This window comes from Eublepharis macularius, chromosome 1 (genome assembly GCF_028583425.1).
Source record: "Eublepharis macularius isolate TG4126 chromosome 1, MPM_Emac_v1.0, whole genome shotgun sequence".
In the NCBI taxonomy this organism is placed as follows: domain Eukaryota; kingdom Metazoa; phylum Chordata; class Lepidosauria; order Squamata; family Eublepharidae; genus Eublepharis; species Eublepharis macularius.
In genome coordinates this window covers 116,327,125-116,346,708 of record NC_072790.1, presented here as the reverse complement: position 1 = coordinate 116,346,708, position 19,584 = coordinate 116,327,125, and the positions used below count along the sequence as shown (strand labels likewise).

General features: G+C 43.8%; 1 protein-coding gene across 1 annotated transcript in view; it reads right to left on the bottom strand.

Moving 5' to 3' along the window:
• Positions 1-2,386: 2,386 nt before the first annotated feature.
• The window catches only part of EYA4 (EYA transcriptional coactivator and phosphatase 4), a 236,115-nt gene continuing 218,917 nt past the window's right edge, over positions 2,387-19,584 (bottom strand). Inside the window, exons 19-20 of the mRNA XM_054978088.1 lie at positions 8,632-8,732; positions 2,387-7,144 (exon numbers count right to left, since the gene is read on the bottom strand). Coding sequence (XP_054834063.1) covers positions 7,064-7,144; positions 8,632-8,732 — 182 coding nt within the window. The 3' untranslated portion in view covers positions 2,387-7,063. The remainder of the gene's footprint in view (positions 7,145-8,631; positions 8,733-19,584) is intronic.

The following is a 19,584-nucleotide window of genomic DNA, read 5'->3' as shown; positions in this document are numbered from 1 at the left end:
CTTATTGAACTTATTTCTTGTTTGATTTGATCTTGTTTTATGCTAGAGCAAGGTCTAGGTCCAGTATCACCTTGAAGACCAACTAGATTTCCAAGGTATGAGCGTTCAAGAATCAATGCTCACTTTTATGCTAGTTTCCTGCCCACCTTCTGAGAATTTAACCCAGCGTGATGGATGTACATTTCTATACATTTGAGGAAGTGAGCTTTGACTCACGGAAGCTCATGCTGAAATTGTCTTAGTCTTTAAGGTGCTATGGGGACTTGTTACCCCCAAAGCAGCCTGGGATGGAAGATAAGACTTCTGATATCTACACACGTTCTTCATGACTACTTAGGCTTTACGATAGGCCTTGAAAAATTTTCTTTGAAACTAGGAGCCAACTTAAAAATAAAGGACCCCAGATGCATCCATACCAACTATATTTTTTCTCTATTTTATTAAGTAATTTTAATGTTGCCTTTAAGTTATAAATAATGTTATCCAATGGACTGGAGAAAAATGTCCTGACCTTTTAATAGAGGAGTAAAGGGTATTTATTTGTCAGGTGATGTTATTTACCTCCATGCCACAAAAAGTGTCAACAGTTCACTTCCACACATTAAACCTCTATTAAAGGGACAGGATGCTTTTCTCCACACCAGTTGGCAACCCTAAATTTAGCAAGTCAGATCCTACACTAAGAGGTAAGAATAGGGTTGCCATGTCCTCCTGTCCTCCCACCAGCACCTACCTTCTCTGTTGTCAGCTCTTGGGCCTGTGATGATGATGCCACTTCCGGGAAGTAGGCCACGGCCACCCCTGGGAGTGCTCCCGTGCTCCAGGGGGGAGGCAAATTGGGCATGAATCAGCCTGGAACAGGCCCGTATCGGGTTGGAACGGGCTGCTGCAGAGTGCAGGAGTGCTCACACACTCACCAGCGGCCCGATCCGGCCCTGATTTGGCCCAATTTGGGCACAGATCGGGCTGCTGCGGAGCCTGATATGGGCTGACTCAGGCCCAATCTGGGCCGATTCAGGCTGTATCTGTCCTGCAGGCGTATGCCATGCCTCCCAGGAGTATGCTGCGTGGCAGGGGAGTGCACCCGCAAGAGTTCCACGTCTCCCCTGCCGGCCGGTAAATGGGGGTGAGAGTAGGGGATTCCCTGCCCCCAGTGGGGGACTGGCAACCCTAGGTAAGAACCTCAGTTAGTTGTGAGGAGCAGGGCCTTTACTGCAATTGACCTAAGGTTCTGAAATGCCTCCCTGAATAAGGTGCAGTTCCTTATTTTTCATCTTCTTGAGGTAAAAAAAGCATTATGCATGTGAGGACATATTCCTGAGTATGTGCAGCCCAGGAAAAGCGTGAAAACTTTTGCACAACTTTCCCCTCCCATACAGGAAATAAGCTCATGTATGTGTCATTGGAACAAAAACACATTCCCAGTTTTTTCTCCACCTCCATTTTCTCTCCCCTCTCTTTGCCATCTTCCTTGTCTCAGATCTTAGACTGTAAGCTCCTCTGGGCAGAGGCTTGCCTTCTTGTGCTCTGTAAAGCATCATGCATATTTTCTGTTTTGTGTAATAAAAACCCCTCCATTTGATTCAGCTAAATGTAAACTGGGCTTAAACGAATGGATTCCAGTGGGATAACCATGTTGCTTGTGTCATCATGTATTGCTGCATAAGCTTTTGCAGATCCAAGCCCTTTTTGTTTAAGCTAATGTTGTAAGGTAGATCAACTGTTACCCTAAGACTACTATGTAACTAGAAGTAAACGAAGAAAAGTACCCAAGAATAATTCTCTGCTCAATGCAACCATGGAGTGTGTGTGTGTGGAGATTGACTGGATTTCAAACAGGAAACTCCACTTCAGAGCAGCTCAGGCTGCTCATGAACAGCCAACCTGGTCAGTGAAAGAATCAGCATCCTGGAATCAAGACATGAGTCAAATCTACAGATGTTTGAGCATCCCTATACCAAACTACATTTTCCTGAGAGGGAATGAGTTTTTAACAAACTGGTTTAGTCCGAAGTATAGGCAGGTCTCTGAAATGGTATTTTCCCCAATCCAGATAGGGAAACTCGGAATAGTGAAGCAGGCTTCTATTCAAAACGAGATGGCATGGGAACCATGTGCACAAATAGACCAGCACGTGGCTCCTCTTATCAATCCAACAGCTGGAGTTCCATATGTGGAGCCTTCTCAAGAAGTTACCATTAATTAAACTTTTTGGAAAGGGATATTTACAGGTTTGTAGGAAAGGGATATTTACAGGTACATGCTCCTTTTAGTCAGAGCAATTTGTGTACTCAGCCCATGTTAATGTAATCAGAAATGAGATTTCAAAGAGGAAAACTAAGGTGCAGCACAGTGATGGTGCAGAAAATGACAATATTTCCACATGTATTTATTGAGAAATAGTAAAGATATACACATTTTTACAAGCTTTCATTATTAATTTACATTTTCTTAAATAATGTTATCCCCAAACAAACTATGACTTACATTACATAGACCCTTGGCCTCAACAGTTCCACAAGGCTGCTATTGCTGGGAGTTCAAATGCAGTATTGGCTCATGTCAGTTAAGTTCTTCTCTATCACATTAACTCAAGCATCTAGACATGGCTCCAAAATAAAAAAAGAGAAAGACACAACTTTGAAATGAAAATCACATCTAAAACTGTAGTGGGCGTTGCCTATACTCCTTCAAGCCATGGAAAGATTCAGATTAGGTTCTCCACTTTGACCTATCATTTTGGGAGCATGCAGTTCAACAGTTGATTTTGGACTCATTCCCCTTAAATGTAAAGTATGAAAACATATTGTATTATCTCTTCTGTATGTCCAGGTTTTTGCAACTTAAGAAACATTATATACTGGACTATCAGTTCAGTGGACGTGGTCCATCCTCTACCACTTTCAGAAGCAGATCATGAATGGCTTGCACGTGTGGTCCTTGGAGGACCTGTCCACATATGGGCCTCTCACATCATGTAATGCCTGACACACGGGTGAAACTTGGATTCTCAGCCACAGGCTAGTAGGTAGAACAGCTCCATTGAGCCCAATGGGGATAGATCATGCCATGTATTTTTGTGCACAATCTGCATATATTGCATTTTTTTCTATTTTTATTGTAGTGGTTTATTGAATTGAATCCATCTATTTCTTCTTTCTTAGTTATTTACATCAGATCCAGTTGTGCTGTACTTCTGTATGTCAAGCACAATATTCAAAGTGCTTAATATTTAAGTGCTTTTTTTCCATTTATACTGGTGCATCAACTACAAAGGCACAATGGTCACTCTTTTAATTGCACAGTGCTTCAAAATATGGAGTATTTTTTCCCCATGTCGGAAGATATGATGAAGAGGGTCCTGATTCTGTGTGTGTGTGTGTATATTTACTTGGAATATTTTGATTGCTCTTAAATTCTGAGTTAGGTACCAATGTGTGAAGCACCCTCCTCAAAATAACTTCACTAATTGGCAGCTCCTTTATATTCCTTCTGATGTCCTAAAATTCCTTTCAAATTCCCATAATTCTTGAAGATGTTCACTTAAGCAGCACTCTCAAAATTTTTCACAAATTTTGCTTTAGATGAAATTCAGTGGCAGCATTCATTATCAACCCAATTGTTCATGCAGACATTGTCACTTGGTAGCTTAATTTGACACAGTTTATTTCTGCATCTAGAAGTTTGGCAATTTTTGATCCCTTCATATTCTGCAACTATGGGTTATACAGATTAATATGAAATTTTGTGAATCAGAATAGAACAGTGTAGAAGAGACCCAATGAAGTACAAAGTAGAGGAGAGCTGATGATGTGCAATGAAATATGCAACAAATTACTAGCGACCATATCACTCTATCATCTGTATATATGCAGCTCTAATGACATTTTGTTGCTTTGTCAAATTAAAGCTGTTGTCATACCCTGCATATCATACAGTGTTGAAAAATGCATACTGAAAAAAAGTGCGGGATACGTATTTTCAATTAATAAATTTCAACTGGACCTTTTTAAAGGTTAAAAAATTGCATAAGAAGTCTACATTTGCAGCTAGATTTGACAAAACAGAGCACTTAAGTATCATATATTATTGGAAGACGGCACTTACGAGATATTTCATTCAATTAATAGATTCCTTATGAACGCCCCAGGGATAAATGTTTTTCCCTGTCCAATAGACAATAAGAAGCTCTGTTATGTTAGTGATTTGATATTATGATTTAAATATTCCTTTTTGGTACCATGATTAGTGGTCAACCGGGGTGGGGGGGAAATCAGCAACACAGGGCCACTCCTGAGCTAAAGTAATTTCTTTGGTACTCTTTCTGAAGGAAGTCAATGAATATTCACATTCATGAAAAGCACTGATTCTTTCTCCTGCTAGTTATGAATTTTCTTAATACAGGCCAGAAAACAGCTGAGAAGCTTAATGTGAATATAATTTGCAGCCAGTGTAGGTTTTAAATTCTCATTATTAAGCAGTTCATGTGTGAAACACATGCCTTAACTGAACATCAACTTCCCTCTTCTGTTCCTTAGGGAGATAAAGGCCCTGACCTGGATAGCCTAGGCAAGCTTGATATCGTCAGATCCTGGAAGCTAAGCAGGGTCAGCCTTGGTTAGTAATTGGATGGGAGAACTTCAACGAAAACCAGGGTTGTAGAGGCAGGCAATGGCAAACCTGTTAGTCTCTTGCCATGAAAATCCCACTAGGGATTGCCACAAATCAGCTCTGACTTGACAAAACTCTCCACCACAACCACCACAGGGATATAAAGTACCCTGTTCATGTGTGCTGACTCAAGAATCTTACCAACTGGAGAACAGGAATGCATTACATTTCACAGTACAGGCTAAACTCATTGCTTTTTAAGACAAAACTGCATACATGTCTCTTAATCTCATTGCTTTGTCACTCTTTTGAGTAACAATATACTGCCACTGCACAGTAGGACTGCACACGTCATTATTGTAAAGGAGATTTTGCAGAAAAAACTTTGAAAAAATGTCATCTTTGAGATAGATTAAGGCAGTGGAACCATAAAGTGGAAAATAAGCTAAGTAGGAAAGGCTATACAACCTTCTGTTTTTTTCTTGACCTGGTATACTAAAGAAGAAAACTAAAAATGAATTATCAAACTGAAATATTCTAGCCTTGTTCTGGCATTTCTAGACAATTTCATTTCTTTTTGCTTCAACAAATTGGAACTTTAAAAAAGGGGGGAAATCCAAAGGCATGAGCCATCAGTCCTCTAATGCAGCTGCCCCTGTTGGAGGGGATAAGCACAGGCATCAGTGGAGTTCTCTTTCTTTCTTGTTACTTTCCTGATGGCCATCAGACATGCATGTACACCATACTGCAATGTTACTTGCAACAGCAAACCCATGCACACCTTCAGCCCATATTACTTGCAATGGGAAGCCTATGTACACTGTTAAGACTCCTGCCCCTCTTTCACAGGGCCCCATCCCTATATTTTTAGAGCAGAGGATAGTTTGTTCACAAGTCCTAGAGAAGATGAGATAGGGTGGCTGGATGAGTACATATTGACCTCTTCTTGCAAGCAGTAGCCTACAGTAGCACTATAGTTATGCATGCCCAGAACAGGAGCAATTTACAGGTAAGGACCCTGGATATAAGTGGAACAGCTGACTGGATAATGGTTATATACACAGGTTTAATGTTGCAAGTCCTTGCTAGTACACTGCCATGCTGTGACACTAACAGCTAGCTAGGAGAGGAAGCAGAGGGAAGAGAGTTCCAGTGAATCCTAAACTGATCTTCTGCAGGTTAAAACTATATTTATTATTCCTTTTCTAGCTTTCCAGCACTGCGCAATATCACTTGGATTAACAGGGGCTTTTTTTCCCGTTATCTGGAAGTGGACTAGTATTCCCCTTTCCTTTCTGAATTGGTTTTACAGATTTTGCTTTTTTACTGATTTAACTTATTGCCTGTTAAATACGTTAAAACATAATTTGATACAAAGTAAATGGCAAGTAGCCTATATCTTTAAAAATGTTCTTCATAAAAATGAATCTTGTTGCTGTGCAAATAATCCCTAAATATGATTCTTGCATTTTCAAAGGTGAGGCTAGAGAAGAGATTCTCAAGAAATAAGCCACTGTGATTTCTCCCCTACCAAGCCCAATAACATTTCAGCATCCTGATATTTTCTTAACTTACCTCTTACATTCAGTGGAATTATTAAGAAACTAAAGAAAAACACAAGATTTCAATTATTATACTTTTTCTTACTGTGACAAGTATTTAAATGCTTTGGATGCAGCACTGCTTTTTGATTACTTGAATTTGAAATTTGGTCATCTCAAAAAATTATCACAAAGATTTATTTTTTATCTACATAGTTTTAAACCAATGTTACATTGTAACACACAAACAAGATCTTGTCTTTTAAGGCACAACACATCATTATGCACATTCTGTTTGCCAAACGTATAAAAGAGACAATAATTATTATATACCCTCCCATCCCACACACACTCAAAATGAAACAAATTGCATCCACTTCCAAGTCAGCTGCTAATTAAAGTCACAGTAAATTATTTTCATCAATAATTTACACATATTACAGATCTAGACGAGATTGTCATTGTACAGTCTGAGTGCATTCCAATTCAGATTTTCTGGGTTAGGTAGACTAAAGTTTGACTCAAACCTCAGTGCTGAGAATATATCCCATAGTGAGGAATGTTTTGAATACCACCCTTGTTGATCAGAAAATGCATATAATTGCTTTCCCACTTTGAGTCCATTGCAAAAGCTGTTCACTTTAGCTAGGTCTCATTTGGTGTGAACGAGCAGCCTCCTTTCATAGTTTTTTAATCATCAGAAATGTTGTGTATATAAGACCATATGGAGCATCCTTGCATAGAATTAATGTTGTAATTCCATTCAGTGATCTGGATTCTTCATTTTGGAATTTTCGTTCCAAATATTTCTTTTCCTTCTTAAGACCATACATATGTGTAAAGCCAGAGGCATCGGATCACACATAAAAAATTCAGTGAAATATAAAAAAGTTGTCAGCTATGTGCAACAGTTACAAATACTCTAATTCCAGCGCTTGGTGTAGAGCCAGGAGGTCCGAGTGACTAGATATCCTCCAGAAAGGCATATTGTGCTGTTTTTGTTAAGAGGGCAGGAAAAGAAAGTGAAGAGAAATGAAAAATATATTCATTGATATATCATACACAGTTAAACTAATTTTTATTTACTGTTACTGAACATCATAGAATTATTCTGATTACTTCTTAATAAAATGCAGACAACACCCCCACCCCCCGCCAAATAGATCTGAACTTAAATTTTACAGGAATGTGCTCAAGTAAATTCTATTTCATTTGTACTGCGGGTAGAATAATGCAAAATTTGCTATTATATCTTTATGAGGCAATCACTAATGGGAATCTACCAAGTGACAATTTCTGGTGTATTTTTGTGCTCATCTCAGGAAAGATTATAGGGAGTCTGTTTTGATAAACTTCAATAGCTTCTAGCAGATTAAGCTTACATAACTTTAGGATATCTTCAGATCTTACAGTAAGTGCTGACAACCCAATACATGGGCATCTAATGTATCTCCTTTTGCACTTCCATTTCACGTCCGCAAAAAAACCTGCAAGGTGATGTACTCACATTTGGATCTATTTTTTCCATCCAAAAGATGCAAAGTATGAATATGATTGTTAGTGCTTGGTATGTTGGAGCAGCCCATCAGAAGCTATGTGAGGTGTACTTCTTGTCAATTACTATACTCAGATGTTGAATCATCACATGCTATTCTCCCACTAGTGAAAGAACTGCTTTTATGTGATCGCTTTATTGTATGAATGTTAAGATGGTGACCTCCAATTTAATACCTTTACTTACAGTCAGTTCAGATCTATTTTGCATTAATTTATTCTTCCCAATCTGTTCATGCAAGCAACTGGTACAATTAGAGGAGAGCATGCCAACTGTAAAGTACAGAAACCAACCACCTGTTTTTTCAAAATAAACTACAGGACAATCCCAGCACCTGTACTGTACTTATTGAAAGCAACCATTTGGAACCTGCATGTTAAAAAAACCTGCTACAGAGCAAACCCAGCAGTGCACACGGGTTTTTTGTTTTTGCCTACAGAACCTTCTTTATTCAGTAAGGTGGAAGAGGGTGGCAGCTTTATGCATGCAAAAGGGGTGAAAAGTTGTGCCTTTCATGGAAATGAAATATATTATGATTTTAACTAGTCTCTTCATATACAGCTTGTAAGTTTTCTTCATGATGACTGATTTTTTTACATGCTTTGCTTAGGTTTTCAACATTTATTCAGGAAATTTCACAAAATCCTCTCGTCTGATCACGTCATATCTACTTTGCAGATTTCATTAGTTTGAAGTTACTTAAGTTCTTTGCAGATCTATCATCAATGCACTTTGGATTATTTGTGTATCATACAAGTCATCATAAAGTATATGCTAGAATCCAAATGGTTTAACGTATGCCTTATGTCTTTTGGCATCTATCAATTCCAATCATTTGTCAATGTGCCATACTAACAGAAATGCAAACAGAGAAGCTTGCATCAATATCTATGTATCACACCAACATTTCATGAGACAGGTTACCTTTTTTGCTGCCTGTTCTTCTTCTACACCATCCCCAATTACAACATACACTACTTTTCTGCCAAACCTTTGCATTATTCGTTCAAAGCAACTTTCTTTTCCTGGAAGATAAATGAGATAAAGAGTTCAGAGAAAAGTTACCTGGTTAGCTGCATGCTCCTCATCTCGGCCATCTCCAATCACAACATAAGTTATGTTAGTGCCAAATCTGGACACTATACGCTCAAAACAGCTTTCTTTGCCTGAAAAAACAATGCACTACTTATTTGAGCTATCAAAATAGTTATCACAAAGATCTACAAAGGGGTAGGAGAGTGCTACAAAGGACTGCAGCTGTCCAAATGGTAAATTAGCACAGCGTTTGGCTTGTTTCCCAGATAAAACTGAGGAAAGCATGTTAAATTGTTTGAACTTGACAAGCAGATTTATTTAATATTATGTATCTCTCACAAATCAATGAAAAAAATCTATATTGTTAAAGTTTGATACTATAAGCCCTATCCAGATGAACATTTATGACGGTTACACAACTAGATATTACCAATGTATTTGGGCTGTTGTTCTGTAATATATTAATCTCTATATAAGGAACAGGTTGTGCGTAAGCTTTGATGCAGAGGAAACTAACCTTTTTCTGTGTGTCAGAACTTTCCAAAGGCAGGGGATTCAAAAAATTAGTATTGGTCCACTTACTGTGAATTTCCATTCTTGGTGGTATAGGGGTGGGGCACTCTCAGCTTCTAGGAAAGCACCTCCTCTGGTCACAGGTAGAGTTGTTAAGCTTTTGGTGACTCTAGAGGGAGGGGCTTCCTTTAAGAATCCCCAGATGTCTCCTGAAAAACCTCTACTAGGAAAAACTGTACATATGAAGCAAATAATTCAACAGCCTTAAATGGTCCAAGTGGGCCAAGAAAAAGGGCAGAGAAAGAGATGTCTCAATGAAACTTAAATTTCATAGACTTGTTAGTATCTACACAGGGCATCTCTGCAGAAGTCATCTCAAGGCTATCATACCGACAATCTTAGCTAAAGATACTTCAGTCCGAAAAATAAGGGAGGGGGACTGCCCCATCCTATGCCACCAAGGATGATAGTTCACAGTGAATGAACAAAGTTTCCTTTCTTTGGTTGTAGGAGTGGGGCAGTCTCAACTTCTAGGGTGTAAAAAAGCCGTTAATCTGGGATTGGGACCATATGCCACTTGTGCTGCAATTTCCAGTGGAGACACTATTTGTATAAAGAAACTAAGTACCAGATCCATTGAAGCTAAGGTATCAGACTGCAAATGCCAAAAGAAGACATGAACTGATTCTCAAGTGACTCCCCAACACACAGCCCCCTAGAGGAGGAACCCTGTCTGTTCTGAGGAAGCCATTCTTTAAAGAAGGCAATACTTTTCTCTTGGAATGCTGAGTTTCTAGACTGATATGGCATGGCTATACAAATCCCAGTCCTTGATCCTGACAGAAAGAAAGACTCTTATCTTGTTAGGAAGATTTTTTTAAAGAGACAAGGACTCAAATCAACTGCCACTTGGCATTTTGGGGTACTATATGTTCTTTGAGGAGACAGGAATATTCTTGTACAGGAAAGGGCAGAGGCAATCCATGAGGGGAGGTTAATCCTAGGGGGAAGGAGACCTTGGGGGAACAGAAATCTTCCCAACGCGGCAGGCGATGGGCAGGGAACCTGGAAGCCAGAAACGAAAGGCCTTTTAATGTAGAAACCGACCCTGGGTGGGAGTTGCCACAACAGTCAGAATCCATCTCCCCAATGGGGTGGCCAAGAGGGAAGCCCTCCACCAGCAGAATTCATCTCTGCAACAGGAGGTTAAAATTCCCATTGTGTGTGTGTTTGTGCATTTGTACCTGGCATGGACAAGAGGTGGTCCACAAGGCAGTTAGAATTCCCTGTGCCGGGGGAGGGGTGCATTTGCACCTGGCATGGACAGGAGATGGGCAATAACCCTGACCCACCAAGACACGTAGCCCCTGAGTCTTGCAGTGGCACAGAGACTGAGGTGGGGTTGGAGCCTGGCTCTGGACAACCAAGTCTCTCTGCTGGGGGAGTAGGTGAAAAGGGACAAAGGGGAAGCCCATTCCCTCGAGGTGAGAGTGGCAGCCACCAGAATCCATTGCCCCAACGGGGTGGCCGAGAGAGAAGCCTTCCACCAGCAGAATCCATCTCTGCAACCCATGGGGAAGGAGGTTAAAATTCTCCTTGCGAGGGGTGCATTTGCACCTGACAAGGATGGGGGGTGGGTGGGGCAGAGCCCTGACCCACATAGACATCTTCCCATCCGGGACAGGTGCTCTAAATAACAATACCGACAAAAAGTATAACATATTGAAATATTCTGTGGACTGGTAGACTAGGGGACAGGAGGACACACAAGGAAGGAGGTTAAAATTCCCTTTGTGTATGTGTGTGTGTATGAGGATGCATTCACACCTGGTAAGGACAGGGTGTGGTCCAGAGAGAGATCCTCCAGAGATAGAAATGATGGGTTGGATCCACCCAGTTCTTTTTATCTTCCTAAATTCCCCTTCTTTCAACAGCTTCCATCCCACTTGAATTTTGGCCATGCCTGTCCCATGGTCCCAGCACAGCCACTTTTGATGGTTAATGAGGAATTCCTTCTTCCTATTTTACTGGGAGGGGGAAAGCTCGTTGGATCCAACCTGCTGTGTTCAGGAGTCCATATTTGGAGTGAAAATGGATTAATTAGATAAGAACATAAGTTTTGCAAACTGTCTCTGCAAGATGAGTCAGACTCAAAAGTTAGATGTACATAACCCTCTTCAAGCCACCGTTTCAAAGAAACCAGGCTAGGGTTAACCATGGTACTGTGACACCCTAGTTAATGTTGGCAAAGGGATGTCATGGAGCAAGGAGTGCATGCTTTGAAGGCCAGCTCTATATTTGCACTTTGGTTTGTGATTGAAACAAAATCAAAGTGATTCTAAAAAATAGGCAAGGTTTATCCAGCTAGCCTGATACCGTTCTTGTGAAATTAGAAAATAAGTTTACTAGTATTTGGGTTTCATGATAGCTTGGGTTCAAAATACTCTGCACTTTAGCTTTGATAATGCCAGCCTTATTCTATTACTACATTCAAGTTCATAAGCAAAGACCTCAGTTACAGTTTTGTTTGTATAAATGTAAAGCCATTAAGCTTTTAAAACGTATGTTCTCCCAAAAGGTGGGGTCAAAGTTAATTTCCTGTCACAAGCTAGTGATGGCTTGTGTTGTTCCTTATTTCCGAGCCATGTTTCTTTCTGAAATGGCCGAAGCCAAGCAGACGTTAATAGAGATCAAAGACTCCAATGGTGATGCCATAGAAGATCTGGTGAAAAATTCGTCTATTCGTCTTGGCTGACTCTGACAGTTGACAATGTCTTATATACTGTTGCATTCTTCAGGTGGAGGTAGTGGCCAAAGCTTATTGAGAGTACATGAAATTGCACTTCCATCCCTCAAACTGCCTGGCAGTGCGATCCTTTGCAGAGAGCCACAACCACATTGACTTGATGGACATGGCTGATCGCCTGTGAACATGTAGATGAGGTTGTGGACTGTGAAGACTTTGTGAGCATGTCACCTCAACACCTTCATAAACTGTTGTCCTCAAATGACCTCAGCATTGAGAGTGAAAAGGAGGTCTACACTGCTGCTATTTGCACCTGGCAAGGACAGGGGGTGGTCCAGAGCCCTGATCCACCCAGACACCTTCCCATCTGGGACATGGTCTCACTTTGGATGGCTCTGGATGACTGAGTCTTTCTGCTGGGGAGGAGGCAGAAAAGGACAAAGGGGAAGCCCATCCCCTCGAGGTGAGAGCAGCAATCGCCAGAATCCATCTCCCCAATGGGGTGGCCGAGAGGGAAGCCTTCCATCAGCGGAATCCATCTCCGCAACAGGAGGTTAAAATTCCCCTTGTGAGGGGCACCTTCCCAGTCTGAACAGGTGCTCTAAATAATAATGAACTCAGCTATGGAGTCTCTCTGCTGGGATGCAGCTGGCAGGCGGCAGGCACCAGTGGACTAGGGAATGGGAGAACTCATGGGGAAGGAGATTAAAATTCCCCTTGTAGGGGAATGCATTTGCACTTGGCAAGGATGGGGTTGTCTCAGAGCCCTGATACCCCCAGACAACTGTTTGGGGGGGGGCAAGCTTAACTTTCAATGGGGGGATCCTGGATATTCAATTCCCAAGGTCAAAGAAGGGGTAGCCCAGAAGCGGGAAGTTGACTTTTATGAAGGCCAATTGATCCACCAGGGTTGGGGACAAGTGTGAGCGACGGACACGCAGGAGGTCTCCCAGGTGAGAGAATACCCACTCGCTCTGGACACTGGTGCGGGGCAGGACAGGAGGTTCATGGCCACAGATGACAGCTCTGTGTGCCCAGTACTCCAAAGGATTGGAGTCAGGGGGCTCGGCAAGGTACTCTCGCACCATCACCTCCGTCGAGTCCTTCACAAAGGCATGCCTGGCCTCCCTGATGCTGTCAACCTCTCAGTTTACCACCGAGGACCAGTAGTGGGAGGGTCCTGGTTGGGTGGGCTCTCATGGCCTGGGTCGCTGGGCTCATCTGCTTCCTCCTCCAACAACCCCTCTTCCATGCCCTTCTCCTTCTGGCCATATTGTTTGGCCTGCATCCTCCAGACCTCTCTGCTGAGGCTCTTCTTCTCTTGCTGGAGCTCAGCGCTGTGCATCACAATGCTGCCCTTTATATGGGGATCACAGATACTGACCAGTCTGTACACTTCCTCTTGGCAGAGAGGATGCAAGTGGGCAGCCATGCCTGCCTGCAACCTTCTCACCAAGTCCCTGACCCTGGGAAGAAGAGCTTCCCCCTGCTCTAGGTCAGCACCTGGTCCAGCCTACGGATCAGGAAGATGGCTTTCCCCATCTGTGTAGGAGCAGAGGAAGTCAGTGGTGTCCTGAAACAGCTTCAGGCCATGGACCATTTGGGACAGAGCTAGCCAGTCCATAGAGCTAATGCTGAGCTCCTTCCCCCCTCCCTGCAAAATGAGCACAGAGGACATACCTTCCACCACATTGGTTTTTTTTGGCTCCACCAGACAAGCAATCATTACATAGGTGGAGTTCCAATAGGTGAGCAAGTCCTGGAGGAGCTGGTGCTTGGACTCCCCCTCCCCCTGTCTCTTGTGTAGCTGGTGGGCAGATTTAATCTTGCAGGAAAAGTGGGCAGCCAGACGCAAGCAGCTGTCCAACAGGGCACGCATGTCCAATTTCCCTGGTCGCAAGTGGGCTAGATGGTGCTACCCAGCCAGAGAGCATCCCTCATGACCAAATGCATCTTGTGCGCCAGGCACACAATGCTGTCAAGGGATGCGGCATTCAGGGCTGCCACCATGTTTCTACCAGCATCCGTGACAATATCACCCACAGGCACCCACTCCCTCAGTCCAGCCTTGATCATGGCAGAAATGTTCCTTCCCATGTGGTCAGCATCTGTCCCCTGCACCTGGAGCAGAACCACTCTGTAGCCTGGTGGCAGGGCTGTTCCCTCCTCCCGGGGCCCTGATTGTGCCCTGGTGGTCTAGAGGTCCTCCGGTTGCCACCAGTAGGCAGTGAGGGTGAGGTATCCATGATGACTGCTCCACAGGTCAGCTGCTGTGAAGTGCACGGTCCACCCTCATGCTCTGGACAACTTGTTCCTGACCAGCTCTGCCATAGAGTGGTAGATGGAGGGCAAGACTCACTAGCCAATGGTCAGCTGCAAGGGGATGTTATACCAGGGGGTGAAATGATGCAGCAGCTGGCGAAAGCCCGCACTCTCCACAATGGACAAAGGTAGTCCATCCAGGGCAATCATCTCAGACACTATACAAGTGCTCACCTCCTGAGCCCTCCCCCTACTCCTTTTGTTTGGCAGTGCCACCGACCTGAGGGAACAACTTCCTGAAGGATAGTTTGCCTGGAATTTCGACTCCCACCCACAGCACTCTCGGTGTGAGTCTTCTTCCTTGGGGTGGAATTCCATTCCTCTCCCCCTTCTCTCTGCTCAGAAGCCCTCTTCGTCCCCCCTCTGGATGGTTCTTGTTGCTCCAGAGGCAACAGACAGTCTCTGCAGATGCCCACGGAAGACAGTGGATGACAGGTGCTTGGTGTCCAAGCCACTATGCACCAGGTCATCATAGGCCCAGCAACACGCCACACAGGGTTCATTGGGGAGGGTTACGAAGTGCTGCCAAAGTGTGGACCTAAAACGGGGATTGGGAGTTGGTAGGTCAGGATGGAGGCTTAACTGCCATTGTGTGGCTGGGCTGGGAGGACTGAGTGAGGGGTGGACTGCAGACAGGGGTAGCCCCAAGTGGTTGAGATGTGGAGGAGCTGGATGTTTCTCCATGACCCCACTGCCCGATTCATCAGCACCCTGAAATTCCTCCTCTTCCTGAAAAAGTTTTAGCAGTTGCTCTTCCTCTGGCAATGCTAACAAGCCTTCTGCCTCCTCTTTGATCCCCACAAGCAGATCTGGAAGAAGAGGCTCTGCCTCTGAGATCTCCTGACTAGTGGTGAGCACTGGTGGGCCAGCAGGATGGGCTTGGACTTCTTTGCCTCACGACCAACCTTGTCCCCCACTCTAACCCTCATGGCGTTGTGGCTGTTAAGACAGCACTTTGTTGGCCCTCAGCTGAGGAACCTGCTAGGCTTGGCCCCTGAGCCTGGCAGTGGCAGAGGTTGGGGTGAGGTCAGAGCCTGACCCACCACCCAGGCACCTTCCCAGCCAAGATAGGTGCTCTAAGTAAGAGTCCTGAGCTGAAGAACCCACTAGGCTTGGCTGCTGAGTCTGGCAGTGGCATAAGCAGGTGTTTCAGAGTCCTGAAGCACCAGAATCTCAATCACAAGCTTCAAATACCCCCCTCTGTGACTGAGAATCCAACAACAGTTCCTCTCTGTCTAACTGCCTGCTGGAAACTGTAACTACTCACCAGAGATGGGGTTTATATATCCTTTTGCTCGCATAGAGCAGAAGGGGAGCTCTCTGGTTGGCAGCCAGAGCTGCCTATCAAGCTTTGGAGATCTGACATTGGTGTTCCCAGGGCTGTAGAAGGTCTGCAAAAGTCCATCCCCCGATGGCCTAGGGAATAGATTGATTGGATCCAGGCTGTCTGAAGTGATGAACCCAAACAAGAACCAAACAAACAGCCCTAAAAATCATAGCGGTTCGTTGCGGTTCTTCTAAAACCATGAACCAGCCTGGTTAACTTTGGTTCGTGTTTCGGTTTGTGTTCATCCCTATTCCTGACTTCAATAGTTCCTGAAATCCTAGGAGCAGGAGTTTGTGATTAGATCTCCTTAAGCTTACATAAGAGATAAGGCAATAATTTTAAAGAACTGCCTACTCGTTTTTTCACAACAGTTCTATAAGGTAGCCTACGGATTACTTTGAAAAAGTATATGTAAAAAACTATGGTTGAGGGAAGAAAGAAGGCTGTCCATCTGTAGCTGCATACCAAGATGGCAACCAAGTAGAAAACTGAGCTGCTGACTGATGAAATCACAGTTTATTCTCTTAACCACCATGATACACCAGATGTGTTATATCCTGTGATTCTAGTCACTTCCAAAAGGTAGCCTTTGACAGTGGACTCTGGAATCCCCTGCAAGAAATCTCTGCACAAGGTAAAGGGAAAAACCAAAATCCAGGGTGAAGGCCAGCTCCTGTATATATTAGAGTACTACTTCTCCCTTCCATTGTAAAATGAAGTGAAAACATTAAGCTTAGTCAAACCACGAGTCCATCAATGGTATGGCATTTTACACTTTGACCTGCAGAAATTCTCAGTCTCAGACAGAATTCTTAATACCCACCACTCCTGTTTAAGGTAGACAGGCTGAGAGGACACTCAAGAGGCTTTTAGAGAAGAATAAGGACCATCCCACCCCATCACCCATGGCACTTTTCCTTACAGAACCATTCAAATGCTTTGATGGAGGTGGGGTAGACAGGCCAGTGCGTGGGTAGTGCTGCAAAACAAACCAAGACCCCAGCAGGTCTACTCAGATGTAGGTAAAGGTAACGGTGCAAACACCGAGTCATTACTGACCCATGGGGGGCCGTTGCATCACGTTGTTTTCTTGGCAGACTTTTTACGGGGTGGTTTGCCATTGCCTTCCCCAGTCATCTACACTTTACCCCCTGGAAACTGGGTACTCATTTTACCGACCTTGGAAGGATGGAAGGGTGAGTCAACCTTGAGCTGGCTAATTGAACCTGGCTTCCGCCAGGGTCAAACTCAGGTCATGAGAAGAGCTTGGGCTGCAGTACTGCAGCTTAGCGCTTTGCGCCACAGGACTCTTCTACTCAGATGTAAGTTCCATTTTATTCAACAGTGTTATTAATAACATAAGGGCAGTGCACCAGCTGAACCCCCCCCCCCCGCCCAGTAATAGCGCACAGTTGGTTTGGAACCCCTGCATCCAAAATTGAAATGGAAATTTTGTCAGTGCACACATTTAGCCATAAATTCTTAAGAGACCAATGCTTTACAGAGGAGAGCACACTAGCTCAAAGCAGGTGACGCTAGAGAACAGTCAACTCTAGAGAACACTGGTGGTGGAGGGGGGCTGAATTTCTGGAGAGTCATCTGGCCCAACTGAACCAACTAAGTAGCAACTGGGGAATTCCACCAGAGCACAAAGAAGGAAGGGACAGCCAAAAAGTTAAATTGTCTTCAAGGGAGAAAACCCATGCATAAATCTATGGACTGAGTAGTATTATCCAGCCCTTCTCTCCTTTCTTATCCTTATGTGTTCAAACTAAGATCTTCTAAGGACTCTCACTGTGATCAGGACTCTGTGACGAGACACTACTAAGTCATCATCAAGTGATGACTTAGTAGTGGAAACTATTATGGAAACTAGAATACTAGACTAGGCTGGAATCCCTGGGTGTTATCTCCACACCACACCCCCGCCGCCTCAGATGGGGGAAACAGGTGGTTGAGAAAGTGCATCCTGATGTCTAGGAGGAAGTCTCTGCTCTAGTGTCTACACTGAGGGTGAACTGGATGCATGGTTCTGCATTTCCAGCAGGTCCATTTTTACTTATGATGCTACTACTCTGTCCCACTTGACATCTGTAACTTTGCAAAACATCATTACTTAACAAGGAAATTAAGACGGCCCCCTCTAGTCTCCGCTCTCACAAAGAACACAGCCACTCTGCAATCAGGGCTTGGAGGAGAAAAGGCTGGTTAAGTTTTTTGGTGCCTAGGCAAACTATGACTTTGGTTCCCCCCTTCCCCTCTCCAATTCAATGACAAAGAAGTCTAGAATGAATGTTAACATTATTTGCTTGGTATTTAAAATAATCAATGAACAAATAACAGATACCATTTTTTAAAAACTTTCATTAACTCTAATACAGACCTGGGCAGAGTAAAAAATGCAAAGCCCCCCCCCCACACATCTGGAATGCAATGAAAACAGATAGAATGCCCCACTGGAGACCCAGAAACGCCTGAGCATCCACTAACCCTGACTCAGGAATGCCCTGACTCTGAAATGTATAAGCACATTTGCTGGGAACGTCTCAAACTTTCAGGAAACAAATTAAGGGAGAGAAAGAAGCAATCGCTTCTCCTTCCTTTTCTCCTATTTGTTTTCACACATGTTCTTTCAATCCCTGTGTGTTCTATAGTAGTGGATTGGGAAGTAAAAAACTGTCATAGGCCTTGTCTTTGTATAAGTGACTTGCAGAGCAATCCTGTACATGTCTACTCAGAAGTAAGTGCCACTGTGTTTGATGCTTATTCACAGGTTAAGTGTGCTTAAGATTGCAGCCTTCAATAAACTTTATCACTGAGCCAAAGCATCCCCGTTTAGGAAACAGGACTTCCAGATATTATGATACTGCTTTCCAAAGAGGACTAAAAGCTCAGTGGTGGCTATTGACCCTTTCATAGCCTGTTTCTGTGCAATCATCCCAATGGCAACCTTCCCCTCCTCCCCAGCTTAGTTAATGAGGAGGTGGATTCCTACTCTGGAAAGTTTATCTCTGCTTTTGCAACTCATTACTTGAAGTCTCTGCTCCTTCACCCTTTGCCTGCTTCAAGACCGTTATGCCTCAGATATGACACCCAACACACACACAAACTGAAAACTGTCCTTCCTGACTGCTTACATAATGCTGCACAAGGAGCTTGTCTGGGGAAAAAAACGGCAGAAAACAATCAAAGTAGGGAGGACTAGAAGTGGTGAGTGAGAAAGTAGTGCGTCTGCTGGGACAGTTACTACCTCTTGCAAAAATGATCCCTTTTCATCATGAAATTTGAGGAGCAATAAACAAGGTCAACTTGGGAGTTGGAGAGCAGAGAGGTTTCAGGAGGAGTGGGCTAGGCTTTGGCACCCTGGCATCTCATGCTGCAGAGAAACAGCACCTACAGCAGCATGTCGAGTGGCACGCCACAGCCAAAAGCACCTGTGTACCTCCTTAGCAGCCTCCTCATTTGCCAGCCCTCTGGCAGTGAGGACTGTGGGGACAATAATAAGTCCGTGAGTGAGAGGCAGAGCCAGCTGTCCCCTTCCCAGTCCTAATATCATCTTAGTTAGTCACTTCAAAGCCCCTAATCAATCTACTTTGCCTGCCCTGCTCCAGCTGCAGCCTCCCATCCCAGCTTCACTGCACCCAATAGTCAGCAGCTCTGTGACAAAGCCAGGTACTGCAGCTCCTGTATCCAGTGCTGGCTGAGAAGGTGGCCAGCAGCCATGTGTGGACAGAGGAAAACCAAGGGTGAAGCTGTAGGTGGTGGCAGCTTAGTGCAAGGCTTTTTTGGTGCTCCTTGGGGTAGCACCCTAGGTCTAGATTGCCTATACAGACAGGTGGCCCTGGGAGGAGATGAGGAATAAGCAAAGTATCGGTCTAAGAAACCTTCTTTTGTGTCCATAAGTTCCATAAATTCCATGCTTGCCATGACCATA